This window comes from Magnolia sinica, chromosome 18 (genome assembly GCF_029962835.1).
Source record: "Magnolia sinica isolate HGM2019 chromosome 18, MsV1, whole genome shotgun sequence".
In the NCBI taxonomy this organism is placed as follows: Eukaryota; Viridiplantae; Streptophyta; class Magnoliopsida; order Magnoliales; family Magnoliaceae; genus Magnolia; species Magnolia sinica.
Window position 1 is genome coordinate 23,671,870 of NC_080590.1, and position 20,962 is coordinate 23,692,831.

The following is a 20,962-nucleotide window of genomic DNA, read 5'->3' on the forward strand; positions in this document are numbered from 1 at the left end:
AAACAGCCACGTGGGTGGGACCCAACTATAAGGCCCATCTCGATGTAAGCATCGTATATCCATGCCGTCCATCTGTTTTGTCAGCTTATTTTAGAGCATTGTTTTAAAATTGAAGTAGATACAAAATTTACGTGGACCACACTATAAGAAATAGTGGTCATTGAACACTCACCATTGAAAACTTCTTGATAAGATGAAACGAACTTAAATGAAAGAAAAAAAAATACAAATACTAACTTTATTCAAAACTTTTGTGGTCCTTCGGAAGATTTTTTAATAATAAATAATTACTTTTTCTTGTGATGCGATCCACCTAAATAGACAGAAAGCAAGATGAGCTCTACCGTGACCCACCCTCATTGCTAGTCCCAGCGCCCAAGATGTACTCCTCTCTGTTGAGCAAGTACTTGATCCAGCAATGAGGATGGGACCCTGACTGTAAAGCTGCGATTATCTACGTAGGGGTTTAAGGAGAGATGTGTTTATACAAGAATGCTATATAAAAGAACTAAGTTATTATGAGTTTCTAATGCAGGAAAATTTGGAGTTCCAATAAGTCATAAAATATACATTTAATGGCAACCTAGAAAAGCAATGGCTTGAGAAGGAAAGTAAAAAATGTAATTGGTGAAGTGATCATAGCATGATCTTTAACTTGTACTTAGATTTGTTTTGGATAATGTATGTGCACTTGGGTTTGGAAAGGCTAACGTAAGTGAGTCTAGGAGGTTAACAGAATGTTAGAGGAGACAAAGGAGCGGCTATAAAAGATGAGAGCCTTAGAACTCAAGTGCACGCGCGCACTCTCTCTCTCTCTCTCTCTCTCTCTCTCTCTCTCTCCTTCTCTTGGTGAGAGTTGCCTCTCTCTCTCTCTCTCTCTTTCTCTCCTTCTCTTGGTGAGAGTTGCCTGGTGTAAAATGAAGAGAGGAGGAGGGTATTTATAGCCCCCTTGCTAATTTTTTAGATAATTGTGAAATGGGAGTTTGTGATTGGTTAAAGAGAAAGAAACACCACATGGCACACTCCCATAAGTTGATGAGGCTAGATAAAATTGTAAATAGGTGAAAGCCTAAGGGTAAAACGGGTCCCTACACAATTATCTTTTCAAGGGAGCAATAGTTGTAACTCGGAGTATATTTTTTTAAGAGGAAGCGGTAATCCAATTACCGTTAGTGGTGGTCAAACTACTAGCTCTCTTAATTTTTTCTAAAATCTAGCCAGATGACTTATTTTGTTCGAATAGTGGCTTTAAAGCTTAGGATTGCAACTATGGCTTAGATACGGCTTTGGTTTTGAAAACTACTAAGGCTTAGAGATGGCTAAGATCATATAAAGGTTTAAGTTAGGGTTAGGGTAATAACTTCAAAGGACAATCCATCTCTCTCGTTGAGTTACTAGCTTGGATGGGTGTCTAAAGATGGCTAGAACTATTTGTGGCTGCTCGTACTTTGACCTGACCTACACAGTGAACTATTCCCATAATCCATGCGCATTGTCAAACAAGCGAATTGAGAATTCATTTTAGTAGCCAGTAGAGCCTCTCTTGTGTCACGATTTATTTTAATTTGGAATGGATATTGAGACGTTGGGATCAATGAATTTTTTGTTTGGGTGAATGATGAATCAGCGCCATACATCTAACGGACCATAAGGTGGCAACCACATGTTTCAAGGGAACTTTTTTCCATGGCACGTGTATGATGTTATGAAGATTAGAATATCATATCCATGTAATAGATGGATTAACCTTTCTCACCAAGAGGGCATTTGGATTATACATTACTTTAAATAAGCTACTTCTGCCTTTTAAGTAACTCATCTTGGTTTATGGGTATTAAGTAAATAAGCTTGTTTAGTAAACAATGTATGTGTTAACTAAAAAGTGAAAAAAGCATGTTTTATTTCCAACGTCACATAAATATTTATCCATTGAGTTTGTTCGGTCTACCCTCATATTCATTGTCTATCATGTGGGGCCAAGTTTTGATGTGGAATGTTAATTGTACGGGCCCCACCTTTGATGTGGGTTGTCCATCATGCAAGGCCCACCGTAGATGCTAACCATTCATCATCAAGGCTCGACCATTAATGTATGTCATCCATTATGTAGGGCCCACCTTTGATGTTAGTCATTCATCATATGGGGCTCACCATCAATGTTATTGTCCATCATGTGGGGTTCACCTTCAATAACCATCACCCATTAGGGTCAACTTTTGATGTGGATTGTCCATCATGTTGGGCTGACCTTGATGTGGGTCATCCATCTTATGAAGCCCACCTTTGATGTGGACCATCAATCATGTGGGCCCAACCTTCAATGTGGATTGTCCATCATGTGGGCCCAACCTTCAATGTGGACCGTCCATTATGCAAGGCTCGCCTTGGATGTAGGTCATTCATCATTAAGGACCAACCTTCAATGTAGATCATCCATCAAATAGGGTCCCACCTTGATGTGGGCCTTCCTTCATGTGGGGGCCTGCTTCAATGTCCACTGCCCATCATGAGGAGCCCACCTTTGATGTGGATTATCCATGATGTAAGTCCCACCTTTGAAGCGGGTTGTCCATCATACCAGTCCACTTTAGATGTGGGCTATTTATCATTAGGGGCTGACCTTTAATGCGAACTATCCATTATGTGGCCCATATTAATATATGGTCATCCTTCATATGAGTCCCACCTTTGGTGCGGATTGTCCATCGTGTGGGCCCCACCTTTGATTGGGACAATCCATCATGCAGGGCCTCCTTTTATAAAGATCGTGAGGGAGTCTCCTTTGACATGTACGGTGACTTAGAGAGAAGTAATAACCCAAAAAACTAAGGAAATTTTTTTTATTTAAATAACTTTTAGTGTTAAGTTATTTTTATAATAATGCTTACCAAATTAACTTAAGTATAAAAAAAATAACTTATAATGACTTAAAATAAATTTTTAAAAATAACTTATAATGACTTAAACTAAGTTAAAAAGTAACTTAATTTGGTGATATATCCAAACACGCCCTAAAAATGAACTGTTGCTAGTTTTTTCTTTTCTTTTTTTTAGGGGTGCCTTTTGCATGCAGGGCTGTCCAAACAAAGCGATATTTGGTATAGGCCCACTCCTCGACTTACAAATGAACAGTTCAGATCTGATACATGCGTGAAACATCTGCAGGGCACTTCATCAGTTCCTGTTCCATGAGTGGCACATATTTTATTATTTTGAACCATGGTCTATCCAATTCGAAGGTCATTTTTCATATTGATTTGCATGTGTCGTTTAGTCAATTAAAAAAGTTCTAAAACAAAATGACATGATTAAAAAAACCCAAAAACTAATAAAATTTTCGTTCATTTAAAATTAACTAGATATCTCAAACCTAACCCCATTAGATTACTGGACGTGACCCAATTTTTAAGCGGGTCCAAGACGGTGGACCCCAACCCAATTAGAATTTTAAAATGGGATTGAAAATTAGACCCGGACCATTTAAACTAGGTCCGGTGACCTATGTATACGTACCAGTTTTGGACGACGCGTTAATGATTAATGGAATTACAAAGTATCTGTTTCTGACACTTTAATATGAGTATGACTTCAGATTTCAATGAAATAAGTTATGGAATTACAAGATATGTGGTGGGCCCCGTATCTGCACTGTTTTAAATTTCTATAATTGGGGATCATTGTTGGGAAATCTCGACCACTTGTATAGCCATGGATGGATTATGAGCCAATAATATCCTCTATAAGAAAATTTCAATGGGTCGAGTTCGTCGAAGTTAGGGTCGGCCTCATTTACTATATGGGCCAAGAAGTCTGAGCCCAGACATAGTTCAAAAACCCGAAAACTTGAATCGATGATCAACCAAGAAGTCTGAGCCCAGACATAGTTCAAAAACCCAAAAACTTGAATCGATGATCAACCAGGTTGGGTTGACTCGAAGGCTCAACCTAACTCGATATTTAATTATAATAAATTGAAAATATTAAGATTGCTAATAGATATTTAAATAGTTAGATCTCATATAAGTAATATAAACCATAATTCAAAGCAACAATATTGTTGATACTTCATTGTTAAGGTTATTGCCTTCCTTAAATCACTTGGCCAAGTATCAAATCAAGTTAGCGAGTTACAGAATTATGGCTAAACCCAGCTCATGATCCATTACCCTTTTGACCTAACCTAGCCCGAGTTAAAATTCATCAAACCTAACCCGACTCAACCTTACACATTTAAATGGGCAAGGGCTCGACTGACTGAACCCACCTTGCCATGACAAAACTTAGTTTTAAGAATGGAATATGAGGCTAAGGCTATGGACAACCTATCATAGAAAGTGGATACAAATGCACATTAAAAAAAAAATAATTTTTTTTAAAAAAAACCATATATAATTTTCTTCCTTTTGTTGTTTTTGGTTTTAGGTTGAGCCAATTCAGGTTATTGGGCCCAACCCATTGATAACCTATATAAGTGGGTCAGGTAGGGTAAGGTACAACCCAAGCTCGACCCATTAATGAGTCACATTTCTAGCCCAAGCTCAACCTGCCAAGCATTTAGCTTGGTCCTAGCCTGCTTGAAAAGCATGTTGGGCTAGTTGACCCACAGGCCAATCCAATTAGTGTTTTTTAGTATCAGTATCAACACATATATGACATCCTTGAGAAATATCACATATCACGATATCAATGAACTAATAAGAACGATATTTTTATCACAATATATTGATAATATATCAATACATTACGATATATCATGATATATTGACTGATACTTGGAAGTTTCCTAACTACCCCTCAATTTCATATCCACAGCACTGCAATATCGGCCAATACTGCAATCAGTGGATCCTACCCATTGCCAACCCTAGCTGGACCCAACAATCAGTCTGGATTACTAGAGACTAAGAACATTAGAATAATCACACGAGGTGAAGAGCAGTCACCTGAGATAGATGAACAAATCACCATACATAACAGTGCATGCCCCTCTATAAACTGCACCCACTGATGTTGGGACATAGCCCCACAAATTAGATTAATAAGATAATCTTAACCTCTGATCAATAGACACTTATTTCATTTGGATAACTGACTCAAAACGGTCCATTAGATGGCAACAAGTCAAAGACTGGTTGGGATCATCCTTCCAATGTGGCTTTTGGGTTATTATCAAAACAGCTTGGATTACAGTGCATGCCTGATTCGTCTACAGCGCCTGTGCTTGCTTGTGTACACTTTCCCAAAAGTATCAATGTTTCCTCAAAGGTGAATGCTCGGCTAGCATGTAGCCCAAAGAAGCCTGGGTTGGGGAGACAATCAAGCCTGGCCCGTTGATAGCCTTGTCTTCGGCTAGCATGCTTCATGGAGTTTCATGAATGACTGATATGGGTGTCCAAATTGATAACGAGTATCAATTGGATGGTCCATATTGTGACAGTGTGGGCCATGATACAAAAATCAAATATTACAGCATGAGCCCATTAAGAGAAAGGCAATGTTCCCCAGCAAACAATTGAAATGAACCATACCGTTACATGCCCAACGAAAGCGTGGACTGAGTCCTTTATCTCTAAGCTCTCCAATCCAATCTGTATAGACCAACACCTCCGAGAAGCCAATGCGCATACACTGCTACACCTAACTGCAGATACCAACACAAGATGGCCATTGCCTAGGAGGTGATGCGTCAGCTCAAAACCCGCTCTCAGCGCCGAGTGCAAAGGGGCGTAAATGCAGCAGACAAGAAGAATAGCAGAGGACCGAAAGGAAGAAAAAATTTGCAAGACTAGAATAAAGACATTCCCCCAAATACAAGTAACAAATCCTAGTAATTTTCTAACCACCATTCCTTGCCTTTCCAGGACTTACTGGCGCTCTATCTGTATGGTTACATGGCTGATATTGTATTCCCTCTTAATGTACCCCACCACCTTGTCTAGCACGAGGTCCGCATCTGCCTCTGGCGTTATCGTCACGTGGCATGCCAACAGGACCTTCCCAACAGTGATGGCCCATATGTGCAGCTCGTGAACGGCCACCACCCCATCCATCTCGCAGAGACCGTTCTCGAGCATCGTTGCATCAATCTCCCTCGGTGTGCTCTCCATCAGGACCTCCAGTATGCTGCGCAGCATCTTGATTGTGGTCCCCAGCACAATCACAGAGAAGATGAGCGTGCATATCAGATCAATTATCTTCCACTCGGGCTTGTACCATATGATCGCCCCACCAATCATCACTCCAACACTCTGGATGGAGTCCCCTAGTACATGGATATACGCCCCCTGTACGTTGATGTTCTGATTTTTATTTGGTTTGGTTTCCTTCGAACCACCCTTCGAGTCACAGCAATCTTCAGGATGCCCGATTAGGGGGGAGTGAAGATCCCCGTCTTCCACATGAATGCTATGGTGAATGTGATCGTGCTCATCCTTGTTCTTTGATTGACCCGAATGATGTGTGGTTACTCTCATCCCATGGGCATGCTCTGCATCATGACCATGGTCGCCATGGCCATGGTTATGCCCGCCATGACCATGACTGTGGCCACCATGGCCATGATCATGACCCAACAGGAGAGCCATGATGATGTTAACAACCAGACCAAAAGCAGCAACAACGAACATCAGAAAGCCCTTGACTTCATCAGTGTCGTGGATTAGTCTTGCAATGGCTTCATAGACTAGTATGCCGGCCAGTAGCCATATCATCTGAATGGAAACCAGAGCACCAAGGATCTCAATCCGGAAGAAACCATAAGACTGACGTGGGTTTGCTTCCCACCCCGATGCCCACAATGAGAACAAAGAGATGGCGAAAGCTGCGACATCCGAGAGCAGATGGGCCGCATCGGTTAAGATTGCGAGACTGTTCGCTTTGATGCCGCCGACTACTTCAATGCTCATGAAGATGATGCAGAGGGTGACCGCTATCAGAAGTTTCCGCATGGATGCAGACCTTTCTTTTGCATCTTTAGAGATGGTCTTAGAGTCGGAGAACCCACAAGTTGCTCCTCCACAAATCTTGCTCCCACTTGGGCTGGGCCCTCCCATGGGCACATCACCGCTTACTTCCATGATCTGGCCATGTTGGGGATTTTGTCCTTCCATCTGAAAGTTAATGCATTAGCATGTATAGAATAATCACGTGGATGGAGAAAGAAATCTGTATGAGGAAGTGCTCGTGTGTTTTGGGATCTCAACCGTTCTTGTTTAGAAAAAAAATCATTTCGATGACAAGCTTTCTTATTCTACCATTAGCAAATACAATTCAATTTAAAGAGAGCCAATAATCCATGAATAACAAAACATTAGAACAAGCATTTTTAATACATCTAGTTGACAAGGCACCAGTGCTTGTATCTGGGTGAATGTAGAAACCGTTTAAGGGCTGAGCCAAAGTTGGTTTGGGCCCGAATTTTCAACTGGCCAGGCTGGCCTGCATGCAGGCTGGGGCCAGCCCATTGGTTGCCATACGTGCATGGGAGCAAATAGCATGTAGAATTGCAATACCAGCATGAAACTATGGTTTGAAGAGAAGAGGAACAAACATATAACACATTTTTCCAATCAATTAAACAATATTTCAGAAGACATTACACCAATTCCAACAGGAAAAAACAGAAATTCTTGCTGATTAATGGAAATTTACCAAGGATATCATCACCACCACCGTCATCTTAGCCAACAATTTGGAGTTGGTTTCAGAAGGTAGATTGGCAAAATTTTCTTACAATCATCAACAGATATGGCTCAGATTACAGGAGAGCATGTTCACCGTTGGACCACCTAGAATACACATGCTTGATGTGTGGCCTGGATGCATCACCAAGCACCCAAGCTGAGTCGGGCAAGGGTTGACCGATTATGAGTGATCTCCATGTGTCAAATAGTCAATCAATTTCAGTTGTCCTGACACCTTCATCTCCACAATAACCATCATTGTTGGATTCATCCATGTATGGTGTTTTTTTTTTTTTTTGCAGAGCATGCATGGTTTATTTTGAAAAGATAGAAAACTTAAAAATGCCTCTAACAAGTAGTTAATGCAAGGCAGATGTTATTTAAGCTTTCTAATGACACTAGGATCCAACACCATTTTCAGAACATTGCTCCATTTTGACTCACATAAATCCTGTTTTGCCATTCCACTCTATCAAGGGCCAGACCTTCAGTAAGAGCATAGGTCATCAAGTCTTTTCTTACTACCTCCATCCACGTCCTTTTAGGCCTTCCCCCCTTTTAGAGCCTTCATCTTGTACTAACTCACTACTAACTGGCACAGTTCTTGGTCTCCTTTGCACATGACCAGACTACTTATTACCTATTGGTACTACTCCTAAGTTCCCTCAAATGCATTTATTTCTACTTCTATCCTTCCTCATATTGCCACTCATCCATCTCAACATATCATTTCAGCTACACTCATCCTATGAACATGTTGTTCTTTAATTGCCCAACATTCTGTCCCATAAAGCACGGCTGGTCTTATAGCTATCCTAAAAAATTTCCCTTACAGTTTGTGTGGCACACGACAATCACATAAAAACTCCAGCGGCACATCTCCATTTCTTCCACCCAGCTTGAATTCTATGGCCAACATCCTTTTCAATCTCTCCACTATCATCAATAATTGGAAACTCGTCTCTCCACTAGCGGTCCTCCAATTTGTAATCGCTCCCTCATACATATCCTTAACAATGTTAATATATCCTCTTGAGACTCATTTCCCAACACCCACCAGATTAACTCTCTAGGGACCCTATCATATGCCTTTTCTAAGTCAATAAAGACTATGTGGAGAGATCCTTCCTGTTCTCCCTATATTTCTCCATCAATTGTCTAAGTAGGAAAATAGCTTCACCAGTGGTCCTCCAAGGCATGAAATCAAACTGATTTTCTAATACATTCGTCACTACCTTAGTCTTTGCTCAATCACTCTCTACCAAAGTTTCACGTTATGGCTCATAAGTTTAATCCTATGATAGCCAGTGCAACTATGGGGTGCCATGTGAAGTGTGTGGATGTAAAAACCTACAGTCTTCGAATGTGGTATCAATGCTTGGGTCCCAATCACGAATTCATTACCATTAACCTATGTATCCACAAGCAAGGTTATTAAGTCTACAGATTCCAACTTGTTTTGGGGCAATAGTGCAGTAGTGAAACCATCACAAAGCTTCAGAGCAGAGTAAGCATGACTGGAAGGCTTGCCACTGTAAGACCTTTGTCTGTTTTCTTGTAGCACCAATGATGAAATCAAACAAGAAGCATAAAGATTTGAATACATTACAGTCATGAGGATTGGTTCCATCTTTAGATGCTTCGATGGATCTCCAAGCAAGTTAATAATCAGCAAAAGATGAAAAAATAACAAAAGAAAAAGAGATAACGATGTGAAATCCTTCAACACAAGCACAGAGTCACACCAAAGGGTTCTAGAAGAAACACACTCCGAAGCATTTGAATGCCACCGCTGGAAACAAGAAAAAATAAATAAATAAAACCAACTTTTATCCACAAAAATCTCATCCTCATCATCATTGGCTCTCTAATAGATCCACATGCATGGATTATAGCCATAAACAAGCCATGTGGAATCTGTCCACACAAGCAATGAGTCACACCAAAGGGTTCTGGAAGAAATGCCCACTGATGGAAACAAGAAAAAACTAACTTTTATCCACAAAAATCCGATCAGCAGCAGCATTGTCTCTCTAATAAATCCATATGCATGGCTTTATAGCCATTAACAAGTGATAATATCTCCTACCAAGAATAAAAGAAGTCAAATCTAAAAGCCTACTGGCTCCTGAAATTAGACTACCTATTTGTCTCCATTTGTACTTAAGAAGAAACTAAATATAAAAAGCCTGAGAAAGTCCGACTCCATTAAAGTTTCTAAATAAACCAATAGCATGAAGGTTATATACCAATGATATGTCATTTACATGCTAAATGGTTCGTGTATACCTTCACAATTTCTTGTGGTTTGTATAAAAAATCATAAAAGGGCAGCCATTTGACTGATGGACCCCATTTTCTAATCACAACTGGTTCCAAGGCCATACAATTTACTCCTATGGGTGCCAAAAGTCAACCAGACCAGCCTTTGTCCAAAACATCCATTAGGATTGTTGATGTGGCCCTGATCATTCATCAACTCAATCTGGGCCATCAATGTGGTCCAGATCTTCAATCTGGACAGTTAGGTCTCTAATCAGGACCCATGGATGGTGACGTTCAATTGTTCAGCCATGGAACGTGCATGGTCTCCTGTTGGATGATTGGACGTCTTGTAATAATGAAAAAAAAAAAACAACTTTCATTAGAAATTGTATGGTCCCTCCCTCAACTCGTGCTTTTAGGCACACACAACTATATTGTGTCTGGGGGATAGCTTAGTTGTCAGGTTGAACTGTCCTTCTCACGCACCAATTTGAAATTCCGGGCGTGTTTGAAAAACAGAACTTTGCAAAGCCTATACAGACCTCTCCACGTAGAGACCATGCTATCTGACATGAGGGTCATCCAAGCTGTGCATCGGGTGGGCAGTGGCCCCCACCATATAGATGTCCTGACCAAAAGTAGGCCTGTTGGGCGCACATACACAGCTCAAATATACCATACACTTGCGAGATTGGCATGTGTACTCACACATCACACATGTAGAGGTGCATGCAGGCTTAACAAAATTATTTTCAAGTAATTTCAGAATTTTGTTGTGAAGTATCTTATCAAACACACAGAAACAAGGTAGTGAATAAATTTCAAATGATTTGAAGGCTACACCAAATGGGGCCAACCATTACTGTGACTAGAAACCTAGCTTTAATTGGGTAACAAAATACAAAACATCATCATATCAAACCTTTCATGCCTATGGCATCTAAAATTGACTACAAAAGCTCCCGGTACCTAAAGTTGTTATTGTTAATGGTGAAGTTCTATCACCAACACCACTAATGGATGATTCAGATGACAAGGAAAAAACTGGTGATGCAAAACTTACCCTCCTTTGCCAAACAATCCTCAAAAGTTTCACGATCGCCCTTCCAGTTATTAAGCTTTGGGTGATAGGAATAATATTCAACCTCGTGATTAGTGTGGAGGTTATTCCCCATGACATGAGATTTGCTCAAGTATCCCTAGTGTCTAGGAAGGAAAAATGGTCCTGTGTAATAGACGCAGAAAACCATGCCAATATTTTAAGTATTGACCTGGAGAATGGACAGTTCAAGGAATCATATTATATGGGTAAAACAAATATAAGAGATCTTCGATGCCTAAGAGATGGAATATACCAGCTAAAAACCAAAAGTCACAAGGGTGTCGTAGATGAATGAAGCATAAAGAGAGAGACTTGTAACTTTGTATGAGGAAGTTCAAGTTGGTGAGCTAAACTCTCTACACTTCTTTCTTCTTTTTATCTTTTCTTTTTTAAGAAGAAGATCCTCTACACATTTTTTCAGAGGAAGGTATCTAAGAATGCATTAAGCTGGAAGAAGAAGAATCCCCTGAACTAAGGAAGTGACAGACTGCCCCCTTAGCAAGATTGTATAAAACAGAGTAAGAGAAAACAGCTGACTGGGAGAACAAAATGTTTAGTCCAAAAGCCAAGGACCTGAATACCTGAAAAATAAAGGACATAGCAGTGGGGGAAAAGGCCTCCCCCCAAGACCCAATGGAAAAAATCAATGCTTAAGCTTTCTATTCTGGTTTGCACTAACTGGAATTGATTGTGAATCACCCTGATAGCCTCCCAAAGAGCCGGCGCCTGAGCAAGGAAAATCCTCTACACATCCCACCTATTAATAAGCTGGGGATTTACTAAAAGCTTATGAGAAGAGAGAAAACTATCTCTAGAATAAACTTTCAGGGCACTGTGATATCTCGAACAGGGTAAGAGTGCAAAAGAACCTAAGAACCCAAACCCTATGCATGCTTAGGTAGGCATCCTTATCAGAAGCTGCCAGAGTATTAAGTTTTTTGCCCTTAAAACCCAAGAGGAACATCAAGTGTATCCAGTATCTATTCAATTAGAACAAAGAGGACGGCCACAACTCTGACCAAGGCCAGCATATCAACAATGTGTTAATGAGAGAACTTTCATTAGGGCTTGTTTGATTTTTCAATTCATTGGTAAATGCCCTGTAAATGGGTAATAATTATTTCATTTGGTATTTATATCACTCTTCTCAATGCTTGATTTGACCAACTGCTCTTTAGACGCAAAAACCGAGAATGCTGCAAAATATTTGTGGGCCCCACCGTGATGTGTGTTGCTTATCCACACCGTTCATCCATTATGCCAGCTGAATTTATGGCATGAGCCAAAAAATGAGGCATATCCAATACTCAAGTGGACCACACCATGGGAAAAAGGAAATCGAACACTTACCGTTAAAAACCTGTTGGGGCCACTGTTTCTTTTGGTGTGGGCCACTTGAGTGTTGGAGCTGCCTCATTTTTCGACTCATGCCTCAAAATATTGTGGTAAAACAGATGGACAAAATGGATATATAATATACATCACCTTAGAGTCCACAAATTTAAACTAGCACTTTTGAATTGGTTTCCAAGGCAAAAATTCCTATGGATTTTCAATCGGGGTGAAATGGTAATAATTACCCATTTACAGGGTATTTACACAAGCTTTGAAAAATCAAATAGGCCTTTAGTGTGGAGGAGAAAAAAGTGGCTTTCTTTTCAAGCCTCAAGTCAGTCTCACCTCAAGTGATACAAACAAGATTTGCTTATTTCTTTTAATTAATTAGTTCCAAAGTGATTTATTAAATAGGTCCATGAGTCATCTAATTTGTGAAGACTTGCTTATTTCAAGTGGGATTGGAAAAAGGAGATCAGCAATAGAATTTGACATAGAATCAATGATCAGGATTGAATAAGGCTGTAGAAGCTCAGTATTTAAATGGCGCTATTAGTTGGAAGTATTTGTTTAATTGAAATAATTAAGATTGAATTAGGCAACCTAGAGACTTATTCTTCTCCTCCATTCCTTGTTGCCTTCTCGATATGTACTTGAATTATACAAGCTAGGTCCACAGTTACCATCCTTCTGATATGGACTGTATCATTATCATCTGAAGCTTCAAATTCACAAGATAAAGAGAAACCACCACTCATGGACTGATTAAGCAAAAGAATAACTTGGCGGGTCAAGTTCTTCCTAAGAAGAGGATGGGGCAAGCAATATTTCCCTATCATCTTTAGAGCTCATTTGGTAGCAGCAAAAGGTCAAGCCCTGATAGCCTTTCTAGGTTGATCCTCTCTTGGTCTTGTCTGGCTAGGCCAATGCTGTCCTAGTCAGGCCTATCTGTTTTTTGTTGGAACCTGATTGATGTGGCAAGAATACGCTTATTTGTTGTTTATTAAAGCCTATCTAGGTCTTTTTTTCCTTCAGAACACTAAGAGTTCTTGGGGGCCCATCAGGCTTTTCCCCTCATATCCACTATACAAAAATAATAATAATAATAATAATAATAATAATAATAACAACAACTCAATACAAATTGGTTGTGCCATACAATAGGAAAAAAATTTGTAAAATCACGGGTAAACCCCCTTAAAATTGAGTGTTGTGGCCCACCTGAGTTTTCAATCATCAAAATATTTGGTCTCTTCATCATGGTAGGAGGAACCAGAGTAATGGGTTGGATTAAATATTTAGACAATCTTTATGGGCCCCATGGATAATTTTTGGTGTCTCCATCCCCACAACTGCCTGTCATGTGACCCACAGAAGCCATGAATTGGGCTAGTATTTGATCCAAGGGCCTACAATCACGATTCAAATGTGATTGATGGATCGGATGTTGCCGCACATGGGCAGAAGGAGGGAAAGAGAGGGAGAGAATGTTGTTCGGACTTGCTAGGAACCTACTCCTTGTAGAGAGGAGGGTGGCCCGGCTAACTCTCAAGAAGAGATAAAGTTATCCCTGAATTTCTCAGTATCCTAGCCAGGATATCTCTCAGCAAGCGCTTGACTTCTTCCCTACCAGCCATAAGCCTGGAAAAGGTGTCCGGGCTCCAACTTTTCTTGCTATCAAACGGCCCCTCAAGTGCTTATGGATTTCACTTGATTAATTAGGTTGGTCAGTCACATGGTCTATCTAGTTGACTTAGAATTACTATTTATTAAGTTCTAGAGTATGGTACAGATTAGCTTTGAGATTCACCTCAGAATTAATGATTGAGATTGATTGCAGCTTTAGACACTTAATATTGAAGTTGTTTTGATTTGTTAATTGGGAGTTTGGAGTTTCTTTTATTGAAATAACTACAAATGGATTCTAGTTAGAGACTTGTTCCACTCCTCTATTCTTTGTAGTCTTCCAGATTTCTGCTTGAATGAAACATGGGGTAATTAATCATGTCCTGGATCTGTATTTGTTGCCCATTTCAGATGTGAACTGCATCACCTGGAATTGGTCGTAGTCACTGATCGATAGCCTTCCCCTGTTTTCATTCTTATTTGGAAATTGAAAAGTGTGTTTTAAGGGAAAGAAGAAGATATCAACTGCATAGGGCAAACTCCAAAAACTCAAACAACCAGACAATGTATAAGTTCTAGATATCGTATCTTGATTTTTCATTCTACTAGCTATATCGACTATCACCCTATGAGCACATTTTAAAAAAAAAAATGAACTTAGCGGTCAAAATACTCAAACCTTCCATGAACCGAAGTAATTTTTTTTCTAGTTTTCTTCTTTTTTACATCTAATGGTATTAATTGAATCTTCAATCCATAAAGGGGATAGATAATAGCAAAATGGCATCCAACAACCAAGAATGTCAGCAATCAAAGATAAACTACTAGAAGTGTTGGGGTGACTAACGTCATGCAGCGAGCCACTCAATTGGGTAGAAAGACATCCACTAATTCTACCATGACAAATAGATGTTTCTCCAAACATAATGATGGCATCAACCTACTAGATTTGAGAAACCCGACATTCATTGTTCTCGATAATGAATCCCACTGTTAATGGTTCCTTTTTTGAGAAGGGAGCTAAATCTCCCACAACCAGCTTCAAAAGGAAGGATAAAAGTAGGACACTTTGTCATTATTATCATGGACAACAATTAGAAAAGAGAGTAGAGGTAGGATCTCAAGCGAGATCAAGGAAGTCAAGTTCTCCTACAGGATAAGGGAGTGTCAAATTTGTAAAATAATATTATTAGAAACATGGATAATGTATTTATTTCCTTTTCTTTTGTATAGAATCTTTAATTTTCAGGGAAAAATCATCAATTTATCTTCAATAAACCATGAAAATTAGCTTGTTTTAAATAAAAACTCATTTTTAGAAGTATATAGATCCAAAATATTACAAAGCTACAAAGATATGAACTTGGAGTTGATGTTTATTTGTGGTTGTTGATGGGAGGAGAAGTATAGTTGCAAGAGCAGAAGAGAGATCTACAGAATGAGATAACACCCTGCGTAGAAGATTTCTGCTACTAAGGTCTTAATCCTCTTAAGACAGCAAGCGAAACCCCATCACCCTTTGGGCTCCATTAATCACAGTACGAAGCCTTGCAACAGTTGACAAGTGTTAAGACCCAATCTAATCCATGCAAAAATAAAATAAAATAAAAAAACCCTTTTTCTAATGGTAATGAACTAATGATTAATTTTTATTAAACCAAATAAAAAGGTTTACAACACCAAAACTGATCAAGATGGGCAAATAATCAATAGCTTGAAGATCCAAGATGAGCAATTGCCACTCAATCTATTTCCGAGCTCTCCTAATCATGGTATTAAAAAACAGTTACATAACGGCCGTGAGCCATTACACGACACAGGGCCGTAACACCCTTTCTGAAGAAAATGGCCAATACACTTTCTTCATTTTAAAAAAACAAAAACAAAAACAAAAAGACTGTTACAAGGCTGTAATGACCATTACAGGGGAGTTGCGACTGTTATGGCATGTATCGTAACAGCCATAAGGCTGGCCATTACAGGTGCCGTTGCCGTTATTGAATACCTTGCTCCTAATATCTATTTTGAATGATTTCACATGGAGATACCAAGAGGATGGCACCATATTAACTACTTCATGAGCCACCACTCCATCTTAAATTTATTTACCCACTACAAAATGATAAGTGGAGAAAGTGAGGACCTACATCACCTCTTCTCAACATAGGCAGAAGTAAACATTTATGCAGTGATTTGTACTCGCTACCAGATTAGTTATTATGAATCAACAAAATTATCCCCATTTCTTATGCTAGGGTTAAGACTCACGGATACTTCAAGCATTAAGGAATTTATAGATAATCCCAAATCCATACATGACATTTAGGGTCATGACTAACAAATTTTCTCAAAGAAAGCGATAGGCAGTCACCTCGGCCTCAAGCTGCTTCTTCTTCTTCTTCTTCTTCTTTTGAAGCTAGAACCTGCCTTTTCTGTTTTTTGTTGAATGGGTATCTAAAGCCTCCTGAGAGGTCTGTGAGAGGGACAAATTTTGGAACCAACATCTAACCATTATAATGTAAGTGGTTATGAATATTATGACTTATGAGTTATGAGTCCACATTGCTTAACCATTCCCTCGTCCAACTACCCGCCTCTCTTGGCCCTTCCAACCACCATTGTTGCCATAAGGTACATCTTCATGATGTTAACAACACTAATGATAAAAGAACAACCTTCAAAAAGATTCTCTCTTTCCTAGATTTTAGATGGCCATAAGAAAACCTTGTTCATTACTATATGGACGCCTTTTAGAACCTTGAATGCAAGAAATAGACAATAACCAAGTGCCTTTAACGTTCAACTATCTATTTTTTGAGGACTTCTCTCACTTTGAGAAAAGTCCCTAAGAAATCAAAACAACAGCATTAGTTCCATGCAAGAAGTTTTAAGGACAGCAGAGACAGTTTGTCAATACTTACAAAAGTGGCATCCACATGTCCCCAAGGAAATCATAAATTCATAATAGAGAAAATCATAACTTTTTTGAGGAAATAAGGAACATAACCTACCAATATTGGTTCTGTAAAATATTTGCAGACCGAAAAAGTCCGCCACCTTGAAATTGAACATCAAATTTTCATATATTTTAATGAAATATGGAATAATAGAACATATGCTAGTTGTAATGAGAGGGAAGTTAATTTTTGGATCTTAGCATTTGGATGATATTGATATTGCTGCAGCACAATAAGACTTGACAATCATACCTTATAATGTTTAGTACCCCAAGAAACATGTCTACATGCAATTCTGTGAAATGGATTTCCAATGCATTAACGGCAAGTGGCCATTGGTTAAAATCAGATCGACAACAGTAGCAAAGAACATAAACATTTGTGACAAATCCAAAAATGATCCACCTTTTTATCAATGAACCAAATAGGATAAGATTAGACTCCTATTTTGATGCATGGAGAAGCTCCATGTGCCACAATGGATTTGAAAAGAAAGGCAAAATAGGAAAGCATGCAGGTCAAATTATGATGATCATGAGAAAAGCCAATCTCAAATAGCTGGGACAAGTAAATGATGATGATGATGATGATGACAACGATGATGATAATGACAATGATGTAGCTCAAGTTAACTTGCACAAAGAGGGTAAAATAGGTGCCTAATATAAATTGAAGAGAACCAACAGGTTTTAGTTTGGTTGTGGGCAGCAGTCCAGTATGGCAGAAACATGCATCTATTATAAATAAAATCAAGGATAGAATTTGATTGAAACCCGGCTAATTTCAAGTGTGTACCGAGAAAGGCAAATTCTTTAGTGGATTCTCTCACTAAGGAAGGTGTCTCTAGACTGGTCTTTGCATTCAAACCCAATATCCATTGTCTTAACAGATACGCTTCCTTCATTTCATTGTGCTGGAGTGTGTGTGTGTGTGTACGGAAACGCTCACCTGCGAACCAGTTCGTACGTACTACATATGAACTTTTTTGAGAACCCATCATACGTGATGTGGATCCAAAATCTGAACCGTTCATGTGAAGCAGCACCTCGTGAAACCCCCCAAGACCAAGTTTTACTTTGATCTAAAACTTTGATGGGCCATGAAAAATGAAAACAGTTTCCTCCCTTGATTTGCATTTCTCTTTGCTATGGCCCACCAGAATTTTAGATCAGGGTGAAAATTTGTCACAGGGGTTTTCATGGGATTCCGCATCACATGGACCGTTCAGATTAGACACCCATGACACGTGTGCAAAGGTGCGCAGGGGAGCATGACTCTCTCTCTCTCTCTCTCTCTCTCTCTCTCTCTCTCTCTCTCTCTCTCTCTCTCTGTATATATATATATATAACTCAAAATTTTCTACCAAATACTTGATAATGTATGAAGCTAATGGGACCTTCTGACTGAAGCAACTGATAGAAGCCCCATGATTCTATCAAAAGAGTGAAGTCCATTTCATAGAGATTTCGTCTATTATTATCCTCTGTGTTTCCTCTCTATGATTTAATCTCTTTATGGCACAACTCCCAAACTTTGTTAGAACTTGGAAGGGAAAACATGATCCAACAAAAGTACCCTCACAATAAAACACAGTGAGAGCTCCTTTGGCGTTTTCCATATTGCACTTCCCATCCACCTGATCATGTATTTTCTCTATCTACTCCTTAGTTGTGTGAACCTTCTACCCAAGTGCCAATCGCACTTCAAATCATGGTTCAGACATGCACTCCCACTCCCACTTCATAGCCATTATACTTGCTAACATTTTGAAACAGACACTTCCTTGATCCTGCACCCGAATCCCCTGCTTCTTCTCCTTATGCTGTGTGCAACTATGATATATTCGAATCATGTTTATGCAAAACAGCTCATCTCCCATAAGCACAATATAACCCAATTATCATAAAAAGAATTCTGTACATTTTGAACCATGGTTTGGTAATCCAAACCGTTGATCTGATGGACCATACGGTTGGCGGGGAGGATACCTCCAAAATCTTCACAATAGGAAGTTCTACCCCATTCATTAACAACCTGTGTGTAGATGGTTAAGGAGAAATACTGCACTTAGCAGACAGAGAAACTGATGTGGGAAGTACTGTGGATAACGGACGTACAGATGTATGAAACATCTCAATTTACAAGGAGTGTCACAGTATTTACCCACAAGTGTGAAACATGAGTGGGAATGAGGAAATGAGAAACGAGAAATGTTGGTAATTGCAAGGGGAAATGAATTGCCTAGTACTACGGAAAATACAACAACGGCTAAGATTCAATGAAAAATAGTCCGATGACCAAACGTTATGGATCTTCCAACGTAGACGATTTTCAGGGATGCCCATCAAATCAATGGTTTGGATCAATGTTTGCTGATGAGCAGGAATCAGTAATTCCTCTGTGTTATATTGTCTCCGCACAAGAGTATAATGTTGTTTTTCTCCCTCCAAAGTGGAAATTAAAAAATAAAAAATAAAAATAAAAAATAAAAAATCAGCAAATGAATTGATACAAACAACACTAACCGATCCTGCCCCAAAATACCAGATTAGCCCATCAATCCACCACTGTACCTGCACTCATATACACCAACAAACAAAACGACTGCGTTCAAGACGTACAGCAATCCCCTTCATACATTTTTTTCAAGACCAATAAAAGGCTAAAACCCTCAATCTACAAAACTCATACACACGTCAGATACACGTGTATGAATGTGGATGTAGATTAGTCCGGCGAGTGTAAATCACTAGCCCAAGAAACATACAATGAAGGAAATCAACGATGATTCATAAGAATAATGGTAAAAATACTGTTTAAAAATAAAAATAAAAAAAAAGGAAAACCAACAATAAATTAAAATTCAAGACCAACAGAAAAATCCAAAAAAAAAAAAAAAAACTTATTCGTACCTCAAACGAATCTCAAAATTCACCAAATTCACATATCAGAGACCAATCCAAACAGTCTAAAACATATGAATATAAAAAAAGAACAAGAAAAAAAAAAAAAGAAGAAGAAGAAGGATCTCTTACATTTAAGCTATTGGAAGAGATTAGATATGAGAGAAAGAGTTATAGAAAACCAGAGAGGATGATCTGAGGGATATTCCTAGCCAACTATAAAGAACAAAAGGAAGTGGTGGGGCCCACAAACGACACACATTGCAGACAGAAGAATCAAAACAAAAAGGGCTCTGCAAATAAAAAGTAAGTGGATTTTCCCTCCTTTTCTTTCTTTCCATGAAAGAAGTCAAATCCAGATAGAGAGAGAGAGAGAGAAGGAGGGAGGGAGGGAGAGAGAGATTAACGATAACGATAATACCTTTAAAATGTCTCTTCTTTTAATGATTAGGGGTTTTCAGAACTTGGGGTTTCACCTTTCAGCCTCTCTCTCTCTCGTCTTCTAGGGTTTGGGTTATTTGGATTGGAATTTTTGAGTTTTCAAGTACAACATTACAAGGTTATCTGCTCCTCTGGAAGAGTTAGGGTTATTTGGTACTCTGGAAGAGTGTCATGCTTCATGCACCACCGTCGCTTTTCGTACGCGTTCCCTAGCAATAACTCGAATCAGTTGGGATCTATTCATCCGCACTTCATGTCTAAAAGGTATTGACCGGACGATTATAGAACTCATGACTAGTGGACGTTTTTGCTGAATCTAAACCGTTGATTCGATTTTTGTCTGCAATCAGGTCAAGATAGGTCAACAATTGAGTTTCAACCGTAGGTTTATGACACGTTTGTTTGATCTACAAGGATGCCACGTGTACAGTTGTGTGTGCATGAGTAGGAGCCGATCCGTCAAATTGGAAGATCCTAGCCATAGATTATTCGGGCCTTTTAATTGGTTGAATGTCAACCGTTGCTTTATTTTCTTTCTTAACCACCCATTTGTGGGCCGCTGATTGGAATATTGGGATGGTCTGTTCAGATGTGATCTTTGATCCACGGCCGTCCCTAAAGAGTCGTACAATGAATGCTCTTGATGTCATT

The 20,962-nt window shown here is 39.2% G+C and overlaps 1 protein-coding gene across 4 annotated transcripts; it reads right to left on the reverse strand.

Annotated features, from left to right (window-relative positions):
- Positions 1–5,464: 5,464 nt before the first annotated feature.
- On the reverse strand, positions 5,465–20,450 carry LOC131234052 (metal tolerance protein 1-like). Of its 4 annotated transcripts, XM_058231025.1 has the most exons (3): positions 20,292–20,375; positions 17,220–17,262; positions 5,465–7,109 (listed from the first exon to the last, which is right to left on the reverse strand). In XM_058231025.1, exon 3 carries the CDS (start codon positions 7,107–7,109, stop codon positions 5,865–5,867), a length of 1,245 nt encoding a protein of 414 aa, XP_058087008.1. In that variant the 5' UTR covers positions 17,220–17,262; positions 20,292–20,375; the 3' UTR covers positions 5,465–5,864. The 4 variants fall into 4 exon arrangements, with proteins under 4 accessions (XP_058087008.1, XP_058087005.1, XP_058087006.1 ...); XM_058231022.1 differs by lacking the exon at positions 17,220–17,262 and having other exon boundaries at positions 20,292–20,450; XM_058231023.1 differs by lacking the exons at positions 17,220–17,262; positions 20,292–20,375 and adding an exon at positions 20,003–20,152.
- Positions 20,451–20,962: the final 512 nt, after the last annotated feature.